This window comes from Pristiophorus japonicus, chromosome 1 (genome assembly GCF_044704955.1).
Source record: "Pristiophorus japonicus isolate sPriJap1 chromosome 1, sPriJap1.hap1, whole genome shotgun sequence".
Classification (NCBI taxonomy): domain Eukaryota; kingdom Metazoa; phylum Chordata; class Chondrichthyes; family Pristiophoridae; genus Pristiophorus; species Pristiophorus japonicus.
Genome location: NC_091977.1, coordinates 226,460,567 through 226,482,098, shown reverse-complemented (window position 1 = coordinate 226,482,098; position 21,532 = coordinate 226,460,567). Strand labels below are relative to the sequence as shown.

General features: G+C 44.8%; 1 protein-coding gene across 4 annotated transcripts in view; it reads right to left on the bottom strand.

The window, feature by feature from the left end:
* Positions 1-21,532, bottom strand: part of tjp2a (tight junction protein 2a (zona occludens 2)) — a 196,335-nt gene that overhangs the window by 3,196 nt on the left and 171,607 nt on the right. For all 4 annotated transcript variants that reach the window (XM_070887244.1, XM_070887235.1, XM_070887263.1 and 1 more), the window contains exons 17-22: positions 14,232-14,442; positions 11,554-11,654; positions 8,545-8,769; positions 7,617-7,730; positions 6,027-6,398; positions 3,280-3,359 (exon numbers count right to left, since the gene is read on the bottom strand). In XM_070887244.1, coding sequence (XP_070743345.1) covers positions 3,280-3,359; positions 6,027-6,398; positions 7,617-7,730; positions 8,545-8,769; positions 11,554-11,654; positions 14,232-14,442 — 1,103 coding nt within the window. The remainder of the gene's footprint in view (positions 1-3,279; positions 3,360-6,026; positions 6,399-7,616; positions 7,731-8,544; positions 8,770-11,553; positions 11,655-14,231; positions 14,443-21,532) is intronic.

Genomic DNA, 21,532 nt, shown 5'->3' with positions numbered 1-21,532 from the left:
TGGATAGAGAACTAGTTGGCAGACAGGATGCAAAGAATAGGAATAAACGGATCCTTTTCAGAATGGCAGGCAGTGACTAGTGGGGTACTGCAAGGTTCAGTGCTGGGATCCCTGCTATTTACAATATACATTAATGATTTAGATGAAGGAATTGAATGTAATATCTCCAAGTTTGCAGAAGACTCTAAGCTGGGTGGCAGTGTGAGCTACGAGGAGGATGCTGTAGGGTGACTTGAACAGGTTAGGTGAGTGGGCAAATGCATGCAGTATAATGTAGATAAATGTGAACTTATCCACTTTGGAGGCAAAAACACGAAGGCAGAATATTATCTGAACGGTGACAGATTAGGAAAAGGGGAGGTGCCACAAGATCTGGGTGTCATGGTACATCAGTCATTGAAAGTTGGCATGCAGGTACAACAGGCGGTGAAGAAGGCATGTCAGCCTTCATTGCGAGAAGATTTGAGTATAGGAGCAGAGAGGTCTTACTGCAGTTGTACAGGGCCTTGGTGAGGCCACACCTTGAATATTGTGTACAGTTTTGGTCTCCTAATCTGAGGAAGGACATTCTTGCTATTGAGGGGTGCAGCGAAGGTTAACCAGACTGATTCCTGGGATGGCAGGACTGACATGAAGAAAGACTGGATCGACTAGGCTTATATTCACTGGAATGTAGAAGAATGAGGGGATCTCATAGGAACATAAAATTCTGACGGGTTTGAACAGGTTAGATGCAGGAAGAATGTTCCCGATGTTGGGGAAGTCCAGAACCAGGGATCATAGTCTAAGGATAAGGGGCAAGCCATTTAGGACCGAGATGAGGAGAAACTTCTTCACTCAAATTGTGAACCTGTGGAATTCTCTACCACAGAAAGTTGTTGAAGCCAATTCGTTAGATATATTCAAAAGGGTGTTATATGTGGCCCTTATGGCTAAAGGGATCAAGGGGTACGGAGAGAAAGCAGGAATGGGATACTGAAGTTGCATGATCAGCCATGATCATATTGAATGGTGGTGCAGGCTCGAAGGGCCGAATGGCCTACTCCTGCACCTATTTTCTATGTTTCTATCATCACGCACCCCCCCCCCCCCTTTGCCTTTTAGGCCCACCCAATCTTTGCTCCTACATTTCAACAGTGACTACACTTGAACGCAAGCACTTTTGAACGATAAGGGAGTGAAGGGTTATGGGGAGTGGTCAGGGAAGTAGAGTGGAGGCCAAGATCAGATCAGCCATGATCTTATTGAATGGGGGAGCAGGATCGAAGGGCCAAATGACCTACTCCTGTCCTATTTCTTATGTTCCACTGGCTGTAAAGCTGTATGGTTGTCAAACATTAACAGTCCACAAAAAACCCTCATCATCTACACACACACACACAATTTTATCTTGAGATTTTATTCAGAAAAATGTCCAGAATTAAATAGTGCAGGTTAAGGCTTCTGTGGCAGATGTTGTCACTGTTGAACAGTAATCCTGACGTTGTGAAGGCGCTATATAAATGCAAGTTTTTTCTTTCATTCAAATGTTCAGTCTGCTCTCTCTTCCCAGGGCTGTGCAAGTCCATGAGCAGTCACTAGGGGAAAATATGAAAACCTCATGGACATAAGAAATAGGAGGAGTAGTAGGCCATTTGGCCCCTCAAGCCTGCTGATGTATCCTTGGGTTTTCTTCAAGAATACACTGCATTAGTCTCAGCCATGATTAAAGTGTGCACACTGTGGGGAACTTCAATTGTAAACGCATATTCTCCTCACGCCATAGCACAGTGATACATGTTATTCCACCATGGGGCATCGCCAAGGAGGCAGGGGGGGGGGGGGGGGTTTGCTGTACCAGCTGGTCTTTTCCTGCCCTGTCAATTTTGTATTCTACAGCCACAAGTAAGCAGAAGCTAGACAAACTCAGGAGGGAAAAAGGAGTTGAAGGATATGCTGATAAAGTGAGATGAAGAGGGTTGGGAGGAGGCTTGGGCTAGTTGGGCCGAAAGGTCTGCTGTACATTCTATGTGAAGTTAAAATGGAAAAACTGGTCGTATTACCGGACTAAAATTCCAAGATCCAAATTCAAACTTCAGACAAAATTTACCCAATCTCATCCAGGTATAGTTTGTTGGTTTTCTACTGGGCCACTAGATGGAGTACCTTCCAAAGGCTGAAATCTCCAGTTTAGGGATTTTATGAGTGAGAGAGAGAAACAGCAATGCCACCACACAAGAGCCTGCATCAGCCAAAACAGAACACTGCTTGCCTGGGAGAGGCCTTTTACCACAGCCAGCCCTTTTCACCCAAGTGGATAGCAGAACATGCAGAACTTGAGAGACAGGATTTAACATATAACCAAACCAGTAGAATACAAAAGGGGGAGGAAGTTATGATCAAACTACAGTACTCTGGTCACACCACACCGTGAGTACTGTGAGTACTCTGGCCACCAAGGAAGACATAGGAACAGGAGTAGGCGATTCAGCCCCTCGAGCCTGTTCCATCATTCATTTAGATCATGGCTGATCTGTATCTTAACCCCATTTAACCACCTTGACCCTGGATACCCTTACCCAACAAAAATCTATCGATCTCAGTCCTGAAAGCTCCAATTGACCCCCAGCATCCACAGCCTTTTTGGAGAGAGTGTTCCCAATTTTTACTACCCTTCGTGTGCGGGAGTATCTCCTGATTCTGTTCCTGAATGGCCTAGCTCGAATTTTAAATTGTACCCTCTTGTTCTGACCTTCTCCTCTCTCTTCACCCCTCCCCCCCCCCCCCCACACACACACACACACACACACACACATCGGAGGAAGCAGTTTCTCTGCATCTGCCCTATTGAATCCTTTTATTATTTTAAATAGTGATGAGATCATGCCTTTTTGATTGAGGTGCTGAAGATGACTAAAAGGATTTGATAGGGTAGATAGAAAGAAACTATTTCCTCTGGTGGGTGAGTCCAGAACAAGGGGGCAGTGTCTTAAAATTAGAGCCAGGCCGTTCAGTGGTAATGTCAGGAAGCATTTCTTCACACCAAGGATCGCGGAAATCTGGAACTCTCTCCCCATAAATGTTGTTCAGGCTGGGAGTCAATTGAAAATGTCAAAACAGAGAGATAGATTTTTGTTAAGCGTGGTTACTAAGAGTTACAGAACCAAGGCAGTTAGATGGAGTTAGGATACAGATCAGCCATGATCTAACTGAATGGTGGGAACAGACTCGAGGGCTTAAATGGTCTCCTCCTGCTCCTAAGTTCTTAGACATGAAGTATTGATTGGTACATTTTCCTACCTTTGGAGTTGGGTTTGTTCAGCTTTAGGTAGTTTTACAGGAACTGCATAGATATCTGGGTTTTTCTGTGCAATTTCCAGCTGCAAGATTGAGAGAGAGAGATTTGGTAAATTCAATGCACAATTCCTGCTAGATTAGCAATGTAAATAAATCTCGACAAGAGGGTAGTATTTTACTACAAAAACAAAATGCCTAAATTCTTTCATGAAAGGGTTTGTTTTAAAACTGTTTTCCAGAAGATTCTGCTATGGAGCAAAACCCTCCCTATTTTACTGATGGAGCATAGAACCACACAGAAGGTAGCCATTTGGCCCATCGTGCCTGTGCTGGCTCTTTCCCACTCCCCTCCTGCTCTTTCCCCATTGCCCTGCAGATTTTTTCCTTTTCAAGTAGTCATCCAATTCCCTTTCGAAATTTACTATTGAATCTGCTTCCACCACCCTTTCAGGCAGCACATTCCAGATCACAACAACTCACTGCGTAAAAAATCTCTCATCTCCCCACAGTTCTTTTGCCAATTACTTTAAATTGGTGTCCTCTGGTTACTGATCCTCCCACCAGTGGAAACAGTTTCTCCCTACCCACTCGAAAAAATTCCCATAATTTTGAACACCTCTACTAAATCTCCTCTTTACCTTCTCTACTCCAAGGGGAACAATCCCAGTTTCTCCAGTCTGCACAAAACTAAAGTCCCTCAACCCTATTAGCAATCTAGTAAATCTCCTCTTTGTCCTTTCCAAGGACTTGACATCTTTCCTAGAGTGGCATGCCCAGAATTGGACAATACTCCAGCTGAGGCCTAACCAGTGATTTGTAAAAGGTCCAGCACAACTTCCTTGCTTTTGTACTCCATGCTTCTATTTGGAAAATCCAGAATCCCATATGCTTTTTTTAAAAACAACCTTCGCAACTGGTCTTGCCACTGTCAAAAATGTTTGTAGACTCAATCTTATCACAACATTCTTTTAAAAATAATACATTCAAAGAAATAGGAGGGAAGGTTATCCAAAGTGGATAAATAACCACTTTAAGTAACCTCTAGAAAGACACACAGCAAGTCATCACAAAGAACCTGCTCCCAGCAAGTGATCTTGAGTGCAAAACAGGTTGTTGAGTGAGGTTGGCCAGTTTAGTCAGTTTTGTACCCAAAGTCTACACATTAAGCTCAGGCTGGTTCTTCAGGGAAGCTGAGTCATGATCATCAATCTCCTCTGCTTATTCTCTGAGTAGCGTCCAATTCTAGTCGTGAGGAACAGAGCAATATTTCATTGGAGTCACTGTTCCAACCAAGAAAGGATAGAAGGGGGAGGGAGGGAAGAGAGAGTGAGCATCACTAGATGGCAACGGTACATCATTATGGCTAATGTGCGATTAGTTAAGCACAAGAGTACTTGAAAATAAAGGCTGGTTATTTTTTTCACCAATAAGTTACAATGGGGTTAAGCTAGATAACCAACTACAACAGCAGCAACTTGTATTTATATAGGGCCTTTAATGGTGTAAAGCATCCCACGGCGCTTCACAGGAGTGTTATAAGACAAAACAAATGTATTTCACACCAAGCCACATAAGAAATTACAGCAGATGATCAAAAGCTTGGTCAAAGAGATAGGTTTTAAGGAGCGTCTTAAAGAAGGAAAGAGAGGCGGAGAGGTTTAGGGAGGGAGTTCCAGAGCTTGGGGCCCAGGAAACTGAAGGCGGGGCCCAGGAAACTGAAGGCACAGCCACCAATGGTTGAGCAGTTATAATCAGGGATGCTCAAGAGGGCAGAATTTGAGAAGCAGAGTCATCTCGGGAGGGGGGGGGGGGGGGGTTGTGAGGCTGGAGGAGATTACAGAGATAGGGAGGGGCGAGGCTATGGAGGGATTTGTAAACAAGGATGAGAATTTTGAAATTGAGGTGTTGCTTAACCGGGAGTCAATGTAGGTCAACGAGCACAGGTGCGATGGGTGAGCGGGTCTTAGTGCGAGTTAGGACACGGGCTGCCGAGTTTTGGATGACCTCAAGTTTACGTACCAATGACAAGGCAAAATTAAACGAAGCAGTGTTTCTCATGCTTTAATGACTGTTTCTCATTAACCGCAAGAGTTTAATGATAAATAGTTTTCAGGTCTCTTGCACATTAGTTGGATTTTAGTTTTCACAAGAGGCATAATTTCAAAGATTTAGTGTTCAACACCAACACCATTTGCTCGTTACTTGAAATTGCCAATTCAATGACTGAATGGATATTCTAATAATTAACACTTGGGTAGATTTTAGTCTTCACCATACTTGCAGCCCCCCTCCCCGCCCGGTATAATGGGTTGCCACCCTGGATAGAACCCATCCGATTTTTATTTCACTGAAAATCAGCTAAATGAAAATCAGGCGGGTGCTATAAACAACTTGCACCTATATAGTGTCTTTAATGTAGTAAATCATTCCAGGGCACTTCACAGGAGCGTTTTGAAAAAAGTGAGATACCGAGCCACACAAAGGCAATATTAGGATCGGTGACCAAAAAGTTTGGTCAAAGAGGTAAGTTTTAAGGAGCATTTTAAAGGAGGAGAGAGGTGTAGAGAGGCGGAGGTTTAGGGAGGTAATTCCACAATGCAGGGCCCTGCAGCTTAAGGCACTTCCGGCAACGTTGGAGCGATGGACAGCAACACAACAGGTCATTGCTACAAAAAGTCTGGGGTGGGGAAAGTAAATTTGAATCAGAAAGCATGTTCAAAATACAGAATGGGGTTCTGGCATCATCTTACTCTTGCGATCTGTGCTTCCTGCAGTTCTTGTAGCCGCTGTGCTCGAGCTTTGTGATCCAGTTTCTCAAATATTTTCACTTTGCCCAGCACCGACTTCTTCGTGCCATCTTCGCCCAATTCCTCAATCTGCTCCCCTTCCTCGTCGCTCGGGGGCTGCGCGGCCGGAGTCGGTGGTTTGACCGCCAACCGAGCCCCATAAGAGGGCTTTGAAGCCACGGGAGGGGGCTGTGGCTTGGAGGGGGGAACCTCCTGACTGCGGGGGTGCTCGCTGCTCCCGGGGCTTGGACTGCTGTATCGTGAATCGTAACCTCGATTGGAATCATAGTACTGCCGTGGAGGCTCTTTCGCGTATGAGTGTACTTCAGCTTTCAGCTAGCGGAATTAAAAAACATATATATATATATATATATAGGTATATATATCAACTCAGATACAACCAAAAGACACAAGCTCAGTTTAAATTTTTACAACTTTCATTTCACTTCACAATTTGCGCAGAGCATGGTCCCTCAAATGGCAATGTGATAACAATAACGTAATAGGGTTGTAGGTGTTGACTGAGGGATAAATATTGGCCAGAACACTGGGGAGAACGCTGCCTGCTCTTCTTCGAAGAGTGCCATGATTTATTTACGACCACCTGAGAGGGCAGACGAGGTCTCGGTTTAACGTTACATCTGAGAGACTGAAAGAGGGGCAGGGAGGAGAGAGAGAGAGAGAGAGAGAGAGAGAGAGAGAGAGAGAGAGTGCGAGAGAGAGAGTGCGAGAGAGAGAGTGCGAGAGAGAGAGTGCGAGAGAGAGAGTGCGAGAGAGAGAGTGCGAGAGAGAGGCGGGGAGGGGGTGGGGGAGGAGTGAAAAGGGGGGAGGGGAAGAGAAGGTGGGGGGGGAAGACAAGGGAAGGGAAGGGGGGTGGGGGAAGAGAGAGAGAGAGAGAGAGAGAGAGAGAGAGAGAGAGAGAGAGAGAGAGAGAGAGAGAGAATGTGCGAGAGAGAGTGCGAGAGAGAGAGTGCGAGAGAGAGACGGGGAGGGGGTGGGGGAGGAGTGAAAAGGGGGGAGGGGAAGAGAGAGAGAGAGAGAGAGAGAGAGAGAGAATGTGCGAGAGAGAGTGCGAGAGAGAGAGTGCGAGAGAGAGAGTGCGAGAGAGAGAGTGCGAGAGAGAGACGGGGAGGGGGTGGGGGAGGAGTGAAAAGGGGGGAGGGGAAGAGAAAGAGAAGGTGGGGGGGAAAGAGAAGGGAAGGGAAGGGGGGTGGGGGGGGGGAAGAGAGAGAGAGAGAGAGAGAGAGAGAGAGAGAGAGAGAGAGAGAGAGAGAGAGAGAGAAAATTGGTTGTTGTGGTGCATTGATTATAAGACAAGGCCAGAATTGGAGGAGCGCAGAGATTGTTGAGCTGGAGGAGGTTACAGGGATAGGTGGGGGTGGGGGCGGGGGGCGAGGTCATGGAGAGATTTGAAGAGGAGGGCGAGAATTTAGAAGTTGAGGTGTTGCCGGACCGAGAACAGGAGCGTGATGAACGCTACTTAAATATCTTTTAAGTGCCACTAAAGCAAGAGCAGATCTTGTAAAATGTCAAGTAGTTAATGGCACCCATTACCTTTGGTGGTTCAGGTCTAAAATCTGGTGGGGGACTGGGGTCTCTCAGTACTTCCCTGCTGCCTGCTCTCCTCATCTGTCCTCTTGCTACAGCTGGTTCTGGACTTTGCTTCCACTGACAACAAAAAGTGTCATTGATAAAGTAAGGCATTTGTACACAATAGAGGCAGTATGAATGCAAATGGGTAACTCTACAAAACAATTACAATAAAGAGCAGATTAACCTTTATTACTTAAATTCATCAACAGTTTACAGTGGCATAATCTCAATAGTGTGACATTGCAACCACAACTCTACCATTGTGTACAGCTCCACTCGGTCAAATACACTTTATTTTAAATTACAAAATAAAAAATACACTTAACAACAATAAAAGTGCTGAGAAACTAGGGTAGACGTAGAGAAGGTGTTTCCCACTTGTGGGAAGTCCAAAATTAGGCTGGGCCGCTTTCCTCTAGAAAAGAGAATGCTGAGGGGTGACCTGATAGAGGTTTTTTTTTTTAATTATAAAAAGGTTTGATAGGGTAGACATAGAGAAGATGTTTCCCACTTGAGAGAGAGATCGGAACTAAGACCCATTAATATAAGATAGTCACTAATAAATCCAATAGGGAAATTCAGGAAAAATTCCTTATCCAGAGAGAAGAACTCAAGATCAAATGTTGTTAAGGCAAATAGCATAGACACATTTAAGGGTAAGATGGATACGTACATGAGGGAGAATGGAATAAAAGCATATGCTTATAGAGTGAGATGAAGAGGGGTGGGAGGAAGCTCGTGTGGAGCATAAACACCAGCAGAGACTGGTTGGGCCGAATGGCCTGTTGCTATGCTGTAAATCCTATGTATAACCATTATTTAACATACAGTGCATCCCTTCACATTCAATGGTTACTGCAAGTACACTTCCAGATTGTGTTGCTCTCACCTCTTCTGCCTGCACTGGTTCCGATGACCTCGCAACAGAAGATACACGAGGCTCGTTGACTGGTTCATCCAGCTCGTTGTCTGTATAGGCTCCCCCCTCATTATCCGTATCATCATAGTCGCTCATCAGCCGACTGTCACAGCTGAGGTAGTCAGCTCCCATGGCTGACAGATAGGACATGCGGTCATCGGGCATTTCAAGGTCTGCATCCCCCAGTCCATCAGCCTAAATTAAAAATAGGGCAAGATAAAGCATACACTGAAACAAGAAACAGTTCACACACACAACAAAAAAACAATTTCCCACCCAGTTATTTTAGAATTTAGAAATTTATATTTCGTCTCCTCCCCCTGCCGCCCCCCCCCAATGGGAATAGAACTATTGGCTGCTCTGGGGGGCGGGGCGGGAAAGAGGGGCGGAGGGAAGAGAGCGGGGAGAAGATTTATGATCATACTTCCTCTTAAGAGCATGTGGGATTCCTCCAATTTCCCACCAGGACTTGCAAATATTCTCCATTTTCTCCAATGGGAGCAAAGTAACCAGTTGAGCGACATGCTGGGTGGGTAAGGGTTAAAGTATGATCAGTTCCTCTTAAGAGCAAGTAGGATTTTCCCAACAAACCAAAATGTTAATCAGGAATTGATCTTCCCATTTTTGCCAATTTGTCTTGAAATGGTAGTTTAGGAGCACTGAAATCCTTTGTCTGTGGTTGCGGCATTTACAAGCCCCAAGTATCAGAGCCAAAAGCTGATTAAAATCTTGGTCGCCATTCCAGAATGCAAGCTGCATGTTCCAGCACGATAGGCAGTTGCAAATAGTTGTGTGTAAACTCTTTAAAAAGGTAAATTATTTAGAAATAGAAACAGTCAAGGATTACTCCAATTTGTTTTGGCCGATGTCCCTTAAACTGGCTGCGCGGCCCATTCAAATTTTCGTGTGTGCGCAGTTTCTTCCATGCAAAAGCCGGTGACCTCCAGCCCACTGTGCAACTTACCCAGGACCTCCAGCCCACTGTGCAACTTACCCAGGACCTCCAGCCCACTGTGCAACTTACCCAGGACCTCCAGCCCACTGTGCAACTTACTCAGGACCTCCAGGTACCACTGTGCAACTTACCCAGGACCTCCAGCCCACTGTGCAACTTACCCAGGACCTCCAGCCCACTGTGCAACTTACCCAGGACCTCCAGGTACCACTGTGCAACTTACCCAGGACCTCCAGCCCACTGTGCAACTTACCCAGGACCTCCAGCCCACTGTGCAACTTACCCAGGACCTCCAGGTACCACTGTGCAACTTACCCAGGACCTCCAGCCCACTGTGCAACTTACCCAGGACCTCCAGCCCACTGTGCAACTTACCCAGGACCTCCAGCCCACTGTGCAACTTACCCAGGACCTCCAGGTACCACTGTGCAACTTACCCAGGACCTCCAGCCCACTGTGCAACTTACCCAGGACCTCCAGGTACCACTGTGCAACTTACCCAGGACCTCCAGCCCACTGTGCAACTTACCCAGGACCTCCAGCCCACTGTGCAACTTACTCAGGACCTCCAGGTACCACTGTGCAACTTACCCAGGACCTCCAGCCCACTGTGCAACTTACCCAGGACCTCCAGCCCACTGCGCAACTTACCCAGGACCTCCAGCCCACTGCGCAACTTACCCAGGACCTCCAGCCCACTGTGCAACTTACCCAGGATCTCCAGCCCACTGTGCAACTTACCCAGGACCTCCAGCCCACTGTGCAACTTACCCAGGACCTCCAGCCCACTGTGCAACTTACCCAGGACCTCCAGCCCACTGTGCAACTTACCCAGGACCTCCAGCCCACTGTGCAACTTACTCAGGACCTCCAGCCCACTGTGCAACTTACCCAGGACCTCCAGCCCACTGTGCAACTTACCCAGGACCTCCAGCCCACTGTGCAACTTACCAGGACCTCCAGCCCACTGTGCAGCTTACCCAGGACCTCCAGCCCACTGTGCAGCTTACCCAGGACCTCCAGCCCACTGCGCAACTTACCCAGGACCTCCAGCCCACTGCGCAACTTACCCAGGACCTCCAGCCCACTGTGCAACTTACCCAGGACCTCCAGGTACCACTGTGCAACTTACCCAGGATCTCCAGCCCACTGTGCAGCTTACCCAGGACCTCTAGCCCACTGCGCAACTTAGCGGGAATGTTGGAAACAGTAGGCATAACCACAACATGGATTAATGCCGCTCTTTAGCTCACCAGGTCCTCTCATTTCAATGCGCCACTAATTAATCGCTGGTAACTAGAGTAACCTACAGCGGGTGGGGCAGTTAAACAAAAATAAACTTGGGAGAGGCTCCTGGGAAAATCCTAAGCATAGAAACACATATTTTATAAACTATGAACTATTAATACATTTGGGAGGCGTTTTAAAAATATGAATACGGTTAAATAATGAACAATTAATGGGAAAGGCTACAGGGAAAAAAAGTGCAAGATCAACTAAGGTCACTGGAGTGTATTGGGAAATCACAAAACTTGCACTAAATTGAAATGTGGTTTCATCTAAATGGATGGATGGGTAGATGGATGGATGGTGGGGGAGGGGAAAAAAAGAAAAAAAATTAATACACAGAACAAAACTTACTCTCATCCAATTTTCTCTTAAGAGGAGCAGCCTGTACATCTTCTTAAATGCGGTCATTCTTTTGCAACACAAATGTGTTAATTACTGACTAGCACAGCTCAAGTTCTTCGATAAATATGATAGAAAGAACCAAGAGACATTTTGGCTCATTAGTTAATGCATTATTTTATTAGTTAAACATTCCCTTTGATGAAACTGCAGTAGACACCTGGGATTTCCGTTCATTACCAAAAAAAATTTTGACGAGAGCCTTTCTCCCAAGTGTACTAGGATTAATTCATAATGTGGAATTCTAATATCCAAAAACCAGATGCATCTAAAATTAGCCTCAATAAAAAGATGTTTGAACAAACTATGCAACGAGAGACTCATCCAATACATACCTTGCTTTCTGAAACCCAAACAGCAGAAGCCTGGTGGTCTCTGATCAGATCCTTTGCCAATCCATACCAGCCATCGTGGGAGGAATTTAGATCAATCGTTTCTGCAAGGTTAAAGACAAAATAAGTGCTCTCTCACATAATAATATGGGACCATTTAGAAAGGCCAAAAGGAAAAAGAAAACTTGGCACTAAGTCAATCCTAGATGCACTGCGATACACTTGAGAACATACTCACATTTATACTGCAACCATTGGCAGCAGCTCTATGCAAAACCTCAGGCTCATACAACAGATATTACATAGAATGTACAGCACAGAAACAGGCCATTTGGCCCAACTAATCCATGCTGGTGTTTATGTTCCATACGAGTCTCCTCCCACCCCATCGGCACAACAAAGTAAATCTAAAATCAAGATCAAACTATTTCTCACCTCCACCCCTACTACCCTCTTTTGAAATGCCAGAGTCTCACCCAAAGTTGTTATTTTCCTCACACAATGAAGTGGTTAATAATGTTCTAATTTAAAATCAAGAGCTTCCGATAAACTTTTAATCCACAAGCACTACAAACTATTTTAATATAATTTATCACCTCAACTAAGTTACTAAGAAAGCTGAAACTATAATTAAGACTGAAGAGCATCGTGTAATATGATCAGGGCTGAAATATGTGGAGGAAGTGTTCTACAATGAAACTAAGAGAAATAAGAGCACTTTAATTACAAATACAATCCCACCATAACATCCAGATCATCATAAACCCACCCATCTCCACCCATAGCCGGCAATCAGTGAAATTTCTCAAAATCATGGAAACTGATCAAACCTTCAGCTCTTCCGCAGTAATTACACTGTTAAACTAAAATTAGATCTAAATGGGTTGGGGTTTAACAGCGTATCGAATGCTAAACAAAGGTTATGGCTTTGAAAAAGCAATTATAATTTTGTGCAGTGTCAAATTAAAATTTTTTACATTTTTTTTTTATTAAGATGGATAAGAAAGTTTAAGAGATATATATATATATATTTTAAAGTTTGTTCATCCTTTATTTCAGGTTTGCCTTTTCCCCATGCGAGAACCCCAATCTTTGTTTTATTCTAACATTTTTTTTTAAAGTTCGAAATTTAGGAGCTTATCCATTTCCTAGTTCGCTGTCTGAGAATTTTTACATTTTGATTGGCTGCTTAAGCAATTTGTTAATGTCACAGCAGCTTTTCGCTGGGAAACTATGCATCGGAAAAATCGGATTTTTGCAACATAGCATGACAATTGTGATCATGTTAAAATGTTAGGAGTTTAAATCCCAATCCAGAGATTGAGCACAAAATCCAGACTGACATGCCAGTACAGTACTGAGAGAGTGCTGCACTGTTGGAGATGCCATCATTCAGATGAGATGTTAAACGGAGGCCCCGTCTGCCCTCTCGGGTGGACGTAAATGAACCCACGCCCACTATTTCAAAGAAAAGCAGGGGAAATTTCCCTGGTGACATGGGGCCAATATTTATCTTTCAACCAACATCATTAAAAAACAGATTGTCTAGTCATGATCACATTGCTGTTTCTGGGAGCTTGCAGAGTGCAAATTGGCTGCCGTGATTCTTACATTACAACAGTGACTACACTTCATTGGCTTCATTCACTTCGGAAGGTATTTCATTGGCTGTAGAGTTTTGGGGTGTCCTGAGATTGTGAAAGGCGCTTTCAAATTCAAGTCTTTCTTTCTACATATTCATTCTTGGCACATTCAACCAAGTTTTTCTTAAAGCTCATCAGTTACATGTTGTTGCAACACAACAACAATTTGTATTTATATAGCACCTTTAACATAGCAACATGAGACGTTTGACTATATTAAGGAGCTGTATAAATACAAGTTTTTGTTGTTGGTACTTTCGTTGCACAAGTTCAGAATCCAGTAGGACATTAACTTAGTTTTGCGTATCTGTATAAACTCAAGTGCAATACAACATTAGATTCTGCAAATTAATTAGTGTTGATTTAATCGGTTATGCTACCACTTACTGCTGCTAGTGTGTGTTAAGGTTACCTCATCTTAGATGTGCCAACCTGCTGAAATTGATGGCTGAAATAAGTTAGCAGCCATGAGCCCAAAAAGAGCCCTTTTCCAAGGTGGTGAGTGGGTGTCTTATCTGCATTTTACAAATGCATTGAAGGCGGCCGCAGAAAGAACTTACATTTATATAGCACAGTTTACAGTGTCAGGATGTCGCAAAGTGCTTTACAGCCAATTAAGTACTTTTGAAGTGCAGTCATTGTTGTAAGATAGGAAATGCATTAGCCAATTTGCACAAAGCAAGATCCCACAAACAGCAATTAAATAAATGACTAAATCATCTGTTTTTGTTATGTTGGTTGAGGGATAAATATTGGCCAGGACACCTGGGCAAACTCCCCCAGCTCTTCTTCGAAATGTATGTTTGATTACCATAAACTGCGCAAGCGTCCAATTAGCTACAGATGGTGTAATAATTTTACTGATTCCACTGTAAGCAGTGTGTGTTCAAGGAAAAGATTTGCAGGGCTGTGGTGAAAGAGCAGGGGCAGTGAAACTAATTGGAAAACTCTTTCAAAAGAGCTAGCACATGCACAATGGGCCAAATGGCCTCCTTTCTGAGAGATTTTATGCTCCATCAGTAAACTAATGTTTCTCACCCGTAAAAAGATGAGAACAGCTCTTCCTTAGCTTAACAGCCTGATCATAGAGCTTCTTGGAACTCTTGGTAGATCCTGGGTTCAGTCTCTGCCTCATAGTTTTAACACCTTGCTTGCTGTCTGGGTTAAAGAAGATAACGATCGGGTACCATTGCGTGTAGTTCAGTAGATCCACAGCCTTTGGCGTTACGTCCAGTAAAGCATGTTTGTCCTGTTGACAAATACAAACAATAATAAGACACAGGACAAACGAAAAAAAGAGCCTCTTCCTGGGGTGGGGGGGGGAGGAAGAAGGAATATAGAAAACAGAACATTCAGCCCCTCAAGCTTCCTCCGCCATTCAATTAGATCATGGCTGATCTGTATCTGAACTCTATTTATCCAGCTTGGTTCCTTAACATTTAATAGTCTCATAAAAAATCTATCAATCTCAGTTTTGAAATTTTCAATTGACCCTCCAGCCTCAACAGCTTTTTGAGGGAGAGAGTTCCAGATTTTCACTACCCTGTGTAAAGAAGTGCTTCCTGACATCACCCCTCAATGATCTTGCTCTAATTTTAAGGTTATGTCTCCTTGTTCTGGACTCGCCGACCAGAGGAAATAGTTTCTCTCTACCTATCTCATAGAAACGTAGAAACATAGAAAATAGGTGCAGGAGTAGGCCATTTGGCCCTTCGATCCTGCACCACCATTCAATAAGATCTTGGCTGATCATTCACCTCAGTACCCCTTTCCTGCTTTCTCTCCATACCCCTTGATCCCTTTAGCCATAAGGACCACATCTAACTCCCTTTTGAATATATCTAATGAACTGGCATCAACAACTCTCTGTGGTAGGGAATTCCACAGGTTCACCACTCTCTGAGTGAAGAAGTTTCTCCTCATCTCAGTCCTAAATGGCTTACCCCTTATCCTAAGACTGTGACCCCTGGTTCTGGACTTCCCCAACATCTGGAACATTGTTCCTGCATCTAACCTGTCCGGTCCATTCAGAATTTTATATGTTTCTATGAGATACCCTCTCATTCTTCTATACTCCAGTGAATACAGGCCCAGTCGATCCAGTCTCTCCATATATGTCAGTCCTGCCACCCCGGGAATCAGTCTGGTGAAGCTTCGCTGAACTCCCTCAATAGCAAGAATGTCCTTCCTCAGATTAGGAGACCAAAACTGAACACAATATTCCAGGTGAGGCCTCACCAAGGTCCTGTACAACTGCAGTAAGACCTCCCTGCTCCTATACTCAAATCCCCTTGCTATGAAGGCCAACATGCCATTTGCCTTCTTCACTGCCTGCTGTACCTGCATGCCAACTTTCAATGACTGATGTACCATGGCACCCAGGTCTCGTTACACCTCCCCTTTTCCTAATCTATCACCATTCAGATAATATTCTGCTTCATGGTTTTGCCATCAAAGTGGATAACCTCACTTTTATCCATATTATACTGCATCTGCCATGCATTTGCCCACTCACCTAACCTGTCCAAGTCAACCTGCAACCTCTTAGCATTCTCCTCAGCTCACACCGCTACCCAGCTTAATGTCATCTGGAAACTTGAGATATTACACTCAAAGGACCCGTTTATCCCGACTCTCTGCTTCCTGTCTGCCAACCAGTTCTCTATCCTCGTCAATACAATACCCCCAATACCATATGCTTTAATTTTGCACACCAATCTCTTGTGTGGGACCTTGTCAAAAGCCTTTTGAAAGACCAAATACACCACATCCACTGGTTCTCCCTTGTCCACTCTACTAGTTACATCCTCAAAAAATTCTAGAAGATTTCTCAGGCATGATTTCCCTTTCATAAATCCATGCTGACTTGGACCGATCACTGTTTTCCAAATGTGCTGCTATTTCATCTTTAATAATTGATTCCAACATTTTCCCCACTACTGAGGTCAGGCTAACCGGTCTATAATTCCCCATTTTCTCTCTCCCTCCTTTGTTAAAACGTGGTGTTACATTAGCTACCCTCCAGTCCACAGGAACTGATCCAGAGTCGATAGAATGTTGGAAAATGACCACCAATGCATCCACTATTTCTAGGGCCACTTCCTTAAGTACTCTGGGATGCAGACTATCAGGCCCTGGGGGATTTATCGGCCTTCAGTCCCATCAGTTTCCCTAACACAATTTCCTGACTAATAAGGATTTCCTTCAGTCCCTCCTTCTCGCTAGACCCTTGGTCCCCTAGTATTTCCGGAAGATTATTTGTGTCTTCCTTCGTGAAGACAGAACCAAAGTATTTATTCAATTGGTCTGCCATTTCTTTGTTCTCCATTATAAATTCACCTGATTCTGACTGCAAGGGACCTACGTTTGTCTTCACTAATCTTTTTCTCTTCACATATCTGTAGATGCTTTTGCAGTCAGTTTTTATGTTCCCAGCAAACTTCCTCTCATACTCTATTTTCCCCATCCTAATTAAACCTTTTGTCCTCCTCTGCTGAATTATAAATTTCTCCCAGTCCTCAGGTTTGCTGCTTATTCGGGCCAATTTATATGCCTCTTCTTTGGATTTAATACTACCCTTCATTTCCCTTGTTAGCCACGGTTGAGCCACCTTCCCCATTTTATTTTTTACTCCAGACAGGGATGTACAATTGTTGAAGTTCACCCATGTGATCTTTAAATGTTTGCCATTGCCTGTCCACCGTTAACCCTTTAAGTATCATTTGCCAATCTATTCTAGCCAATTCACGCCTCATACCATCGAAGTTAACTTTCTTTAAGTTCAGGACCCTAGTCGCTGAATTAACTGTGTCACCCTCCAACTTAATGAAGAATTCTACCATATTATGGTCACTCTTCCCCAAGGGGCTTCGCACAACAAGATTGCTAATTAGTCCTTTATCATTACCAAGTCAAGGATGGCCAGCCCTCGAGTTGGTCCCTCGACATATTGGTCTCGAAAACCATCCCTAATACATTCCAGGAAATCCTCCTCCAACGTATTGCTACCAGTTTGGTTAGCCCAATCTATATATAGATTAAAGTCACCCATGATAACTGCTGTACCTTTATCGCATGCATAGCTAATTTCTTGTTTGATGCTGTCCCCAACCTCACTACTACTGTTTGGTGGTCTGTACACAACTCCCTCTAGCGTTTTCTGCCTTTTGGTATTCCGCAGCTCTACCCATACAGATTCCACATCATCCAAGCTAATGTCCTTCCTTACTATTGCGTTAATTTCCTCTTTAACCAGCAACGCTACCCCACCTCTTTTTCCTTTCTGTCTATCCTTCCTGAATGTTGAATACCCCTGGATGTGGAGTTCCCAGCCTTGGTCACCCTGGAGCCATGTCTCCGTAATCCCAATTATATCATATTCGTTAATAGCTGTCTGCACAGTTAATTCGTCCACCTTATTACGAATACTCCTCGCATCGAGATACAGAGCCTTCAGGCTTGTCTTTTTAACACACTTTGTCCCTTTAGAATTTTGCTGTAATGAGGCCCTTTTTGATTTTTGCCTCGAGTTTCTCTGCCCTCCACTTTTACTTTTCTTCTTTCTATCTTTTACTTCTGCCCCCATTTTACTTCCCTCTGTCTCGCTGCATAGGTTCCCATCCATCTGCCATATTAGTTTAACCCCTTCCCAACAGCATGAACAAACACTCCCCCTAGGACATTGGTTCCGGTCCTGCCCAGGTGCAGACCGTCCAGCTTGTAATGGTCCCACCTCCCCCAGAACCGGTTCCAATGTCCCAGGAATTTGAATCCCTCCCTCCTGCACCACTCTTCAAGCCACATATTCATCTGAGATATCCTGCGATTTCTACTCTGACTAATACGTGGCACTGGTAGCAATCCTGAGATTATTACCTTTGGAGGTACTGCTTTTTAATTTAACTCCAAGCTCCCTAAATTCAGCTTGTAAGATCTCATCCCGTTTTTTACCTATATCGTTGGTACCTATATGCATCATGACAACTGGCTGTTCACCCTTCCCCTCGAAAATGTCCTGCAGCCGCTCCAAAACATCCTTGACCCTTGCATCAGGGAGGCAACATATCATCCTGCAGTCTTGATTGTGCCTGCAGAAATGCCTATCTATTCCTCTTACAATAGAATGCCCTACCACTATAGCTCTCCCACTCTTTTTCCTGACCACCTGTGCAGCAGAGCCACCCATGGTGCCATGAATTTGGCTGCTGCTGCCCTCCCCTGATGGGTACTGTTGGGGGAGATGACTCAAGGTGGTATATCTGTTTTGGAGGGGGATGACCGCAGGGGACCCCTGTACTATCTTCCTTCCACAGCTCTGCCTGATGGTCACCCATTCCCTATCTGCCTGGGTAACCTTTACTTGCAGTGTGACCAACTCACTAAACGTGCTATTCACGACATCCTCAGCATCACGGTTGCTACAGAGTGAATCCGTGCGCAGCTCCAGTGCCGCAATGCGGTCTCTGTCAGGAGCTGCAGCTGGATACACTTCCTGCACATCAACTCCTTTAATCATCTTAAACACCTCAAATAGGTCATCCCTTCATCTTCTATATTCAAGGAAATACTAGCTTAGTCTGAGCAATCGTTGACATTAGCACATAGTAACAGCAGCCCCTCAAGGCTGTTCCACCATCCAATTAGATCATGGCTGATCTGTATCTTAACTCCATCCACCTTGGTTCTGTAACCCTTGTCCAACAAAAAATGAATCTCAGTTTTGACATTTTCAATTGACCCCCAACAGCCTCAACAGCTTCTTGAGGAAGTGTGTTTTAGATTTCCACTACCCTTGTGCGATTAGTACTATTTTTTGCAAAGTGAAGGATGAACAGTTTACTTTTGGTGTCAAAAATGGCAATCTCAAATGTGAAGTAATGTGATTTAAAAAAGGTCCAAAATCTTGTGGGGGAATGGGGTGCAATTGCACCAATAGTCCAGCAGGGGGCCACGATTTGGGGCAGAACCTATAGCCACTGGATTTCCACCTCTCACCTTGGCAGGAGAAATTGCACCCCAGGGGTGGGCTGTGAGGCTGTCAGGTGAGCAACACTTCTTCCACCATCTCTTCCCCCTCTCCCCAACCTCCTCCCTCTCCTTCCCCACCCCTCAGTTATGTTGTACAACCAGTTTGGGGGAGGGGTGCATTGTAGCACAGGAGGAGGCCATTTGGCCCATCATGTCTGTGCCTGTTCTTTGAGAGAGCTATCCAATTAGTCCCACTCGCCCTGCCGTTCCCCATAACCCTGCAAATTTTTCCTTTTCAAGCATTTATCCCATTCCCTTTTGAACATTACTTTCAGGCCGTGCATTCCAGATCACAACAACTCGTTGCATAAAAAAGTTCCCACCCCTGGATTTTTGCGACATTCTAAGAAAAGACATAAGTCTCGACATTGGCCCAAAGCAGGATCTCAATATCTGACAGCAAACTGAAAATGTATCCCAGAAGGATCAATTGCTGAGTGTTTCCTCTACCTCTAGAGCATTAGAAAAGGTTTTTAGTGCTTTTCCTACGACTTGATCTCCTCTCCTACAGCAGCAGGATGATGGTCAGAGTTCCAACAACACAGTTATACAGCGCCTTTAACAGTGAAACGTCCAGAGTACTATGCGATAAGAATTTGACATCGAGCCGCATAAGTAGAAATTAGCGCAGGTGACCAAAAGCTTGGTCAAAGTAGTAAGTTTTAAGGAGCATCTTGAAGGAGGAAAGAGAGAGAGGCGGAGAGGTTTAGGGAGGGAATTCCAAAGCTTGGGGCCGAGGCAACCGAAGGTTGAGCGATTATAATCAGGGATGCTCAGGAGGACAGAATTAGAGGAGCGCAGGGTGTTGTGGGCTGGAGGAGATTTGAAAATAAGGATCGTAATTTTGAAATCGAGACAATGCTTAACTGGAAGCCAATGTAGATCAAGAACAGAAGTGATGGTGAGCGGGACTTGTGAGTTACGACATGGGGAACTGAGTTTTGGATCACCTCTAGTTCACCTCATCAACAGATTAGACACCACTTATGCCCAGTGACCCAGTTCCGTGGCATTTGGGATAAGGTAAGCGGTTGGCCTTTATTGCAAGGGGGATGGAGTATAAAAGTAGGGAAGTCCTGCTACAACTGTATAGGTCGTTGGTAAGATCTCACCTGGAGTACTCTGTACAGTTTTGGTCTCCTTATTTAAGGAAGGATATACTTGCACTGTGGGCAGTTCAGAGAATGTTCACAAGGTTGATTCCTGAGATGAATGGGGTTGTCATATGAAGAAAGGTTTTGTTATATATGCAGACTGTAGATATACTCTCTGTATAGTTGCACAAGATGTAGATTTGTTTACCTGATGTACTATCAATAAGGTTTAAACTGTGTATGTACATGCTGGCACCACTAGAGGGTGCAACTGTTGGAGACCAGGGTTTCCTGTCCTGCCCTGGTTGCAGGGGTTGTATAAAAGTGCAGCCACCATGCGGCTGTCTCATTCTGCAGTTAGGAATAAAGGACCAAGGTCACTACAGTTTGAGTACAACACATTGCCTCGTGGAGTCATTCATAGGTACAGTACAAACATAATAATTAGCGATGAGAATAAAGACTTTCACGCGATTATGGCTACCTTTGGCACACTAAAAGACTTCGCAGAGGGTGATGATTGGGATGTCTTCACGGAAAGGCTCGAGCAATATTTTGTGGCGAACGACCTGGCAGGGGAGACGGACACATTGGCGGAGAAGCGCAAGGCTATACTGCTGACCAGTTTGGGTCCGAGGTCTACCGCCTTGTCAGGGACTTGCTGGCACCCACAAAGGCCAAGGATAAGACATACGATGAGTTGACTGAAGTAATTCGTGACCAACTTAAACCAAAAGAGAGCATCCTCATGGCCAGGCACAGATTCTACACTCAGACCTGAGGGCCAGGAGATTGCAAAATATGCAGCCGACCTCAGGAGACTTGCGGCACTGTGTGATTTTGGCATGCACCTCAACGAAGCATTGTGAGACATCTTTGTTATAGGAATTAGCCACAAGGGCCTCCTTCACAAACTATTATCTGCCAACACCACAGTCAACCTGCAGAAGGCCATCAGCATCAGTCAGGGGTTCATGACCTCGACATGCAGCAACAAGCAAATCATTCATCCTGTGGACTCAAACCCGGCAAGTACTGTACACAGAATGATGCCTTTCACAGACAAGACTGTAGAACGTGGCTCTGCCCAGGGCAGAGAGCACAGACCTCAGGGTTCCAGAACACAAGAGTCTGCCGAGAGGTGCTAATCGAGTAGCACCATGCTGGCGTTGCGGAGGAAACCATAGGGCTCACCAGTGTCAGTTTGCTGAGTACGTA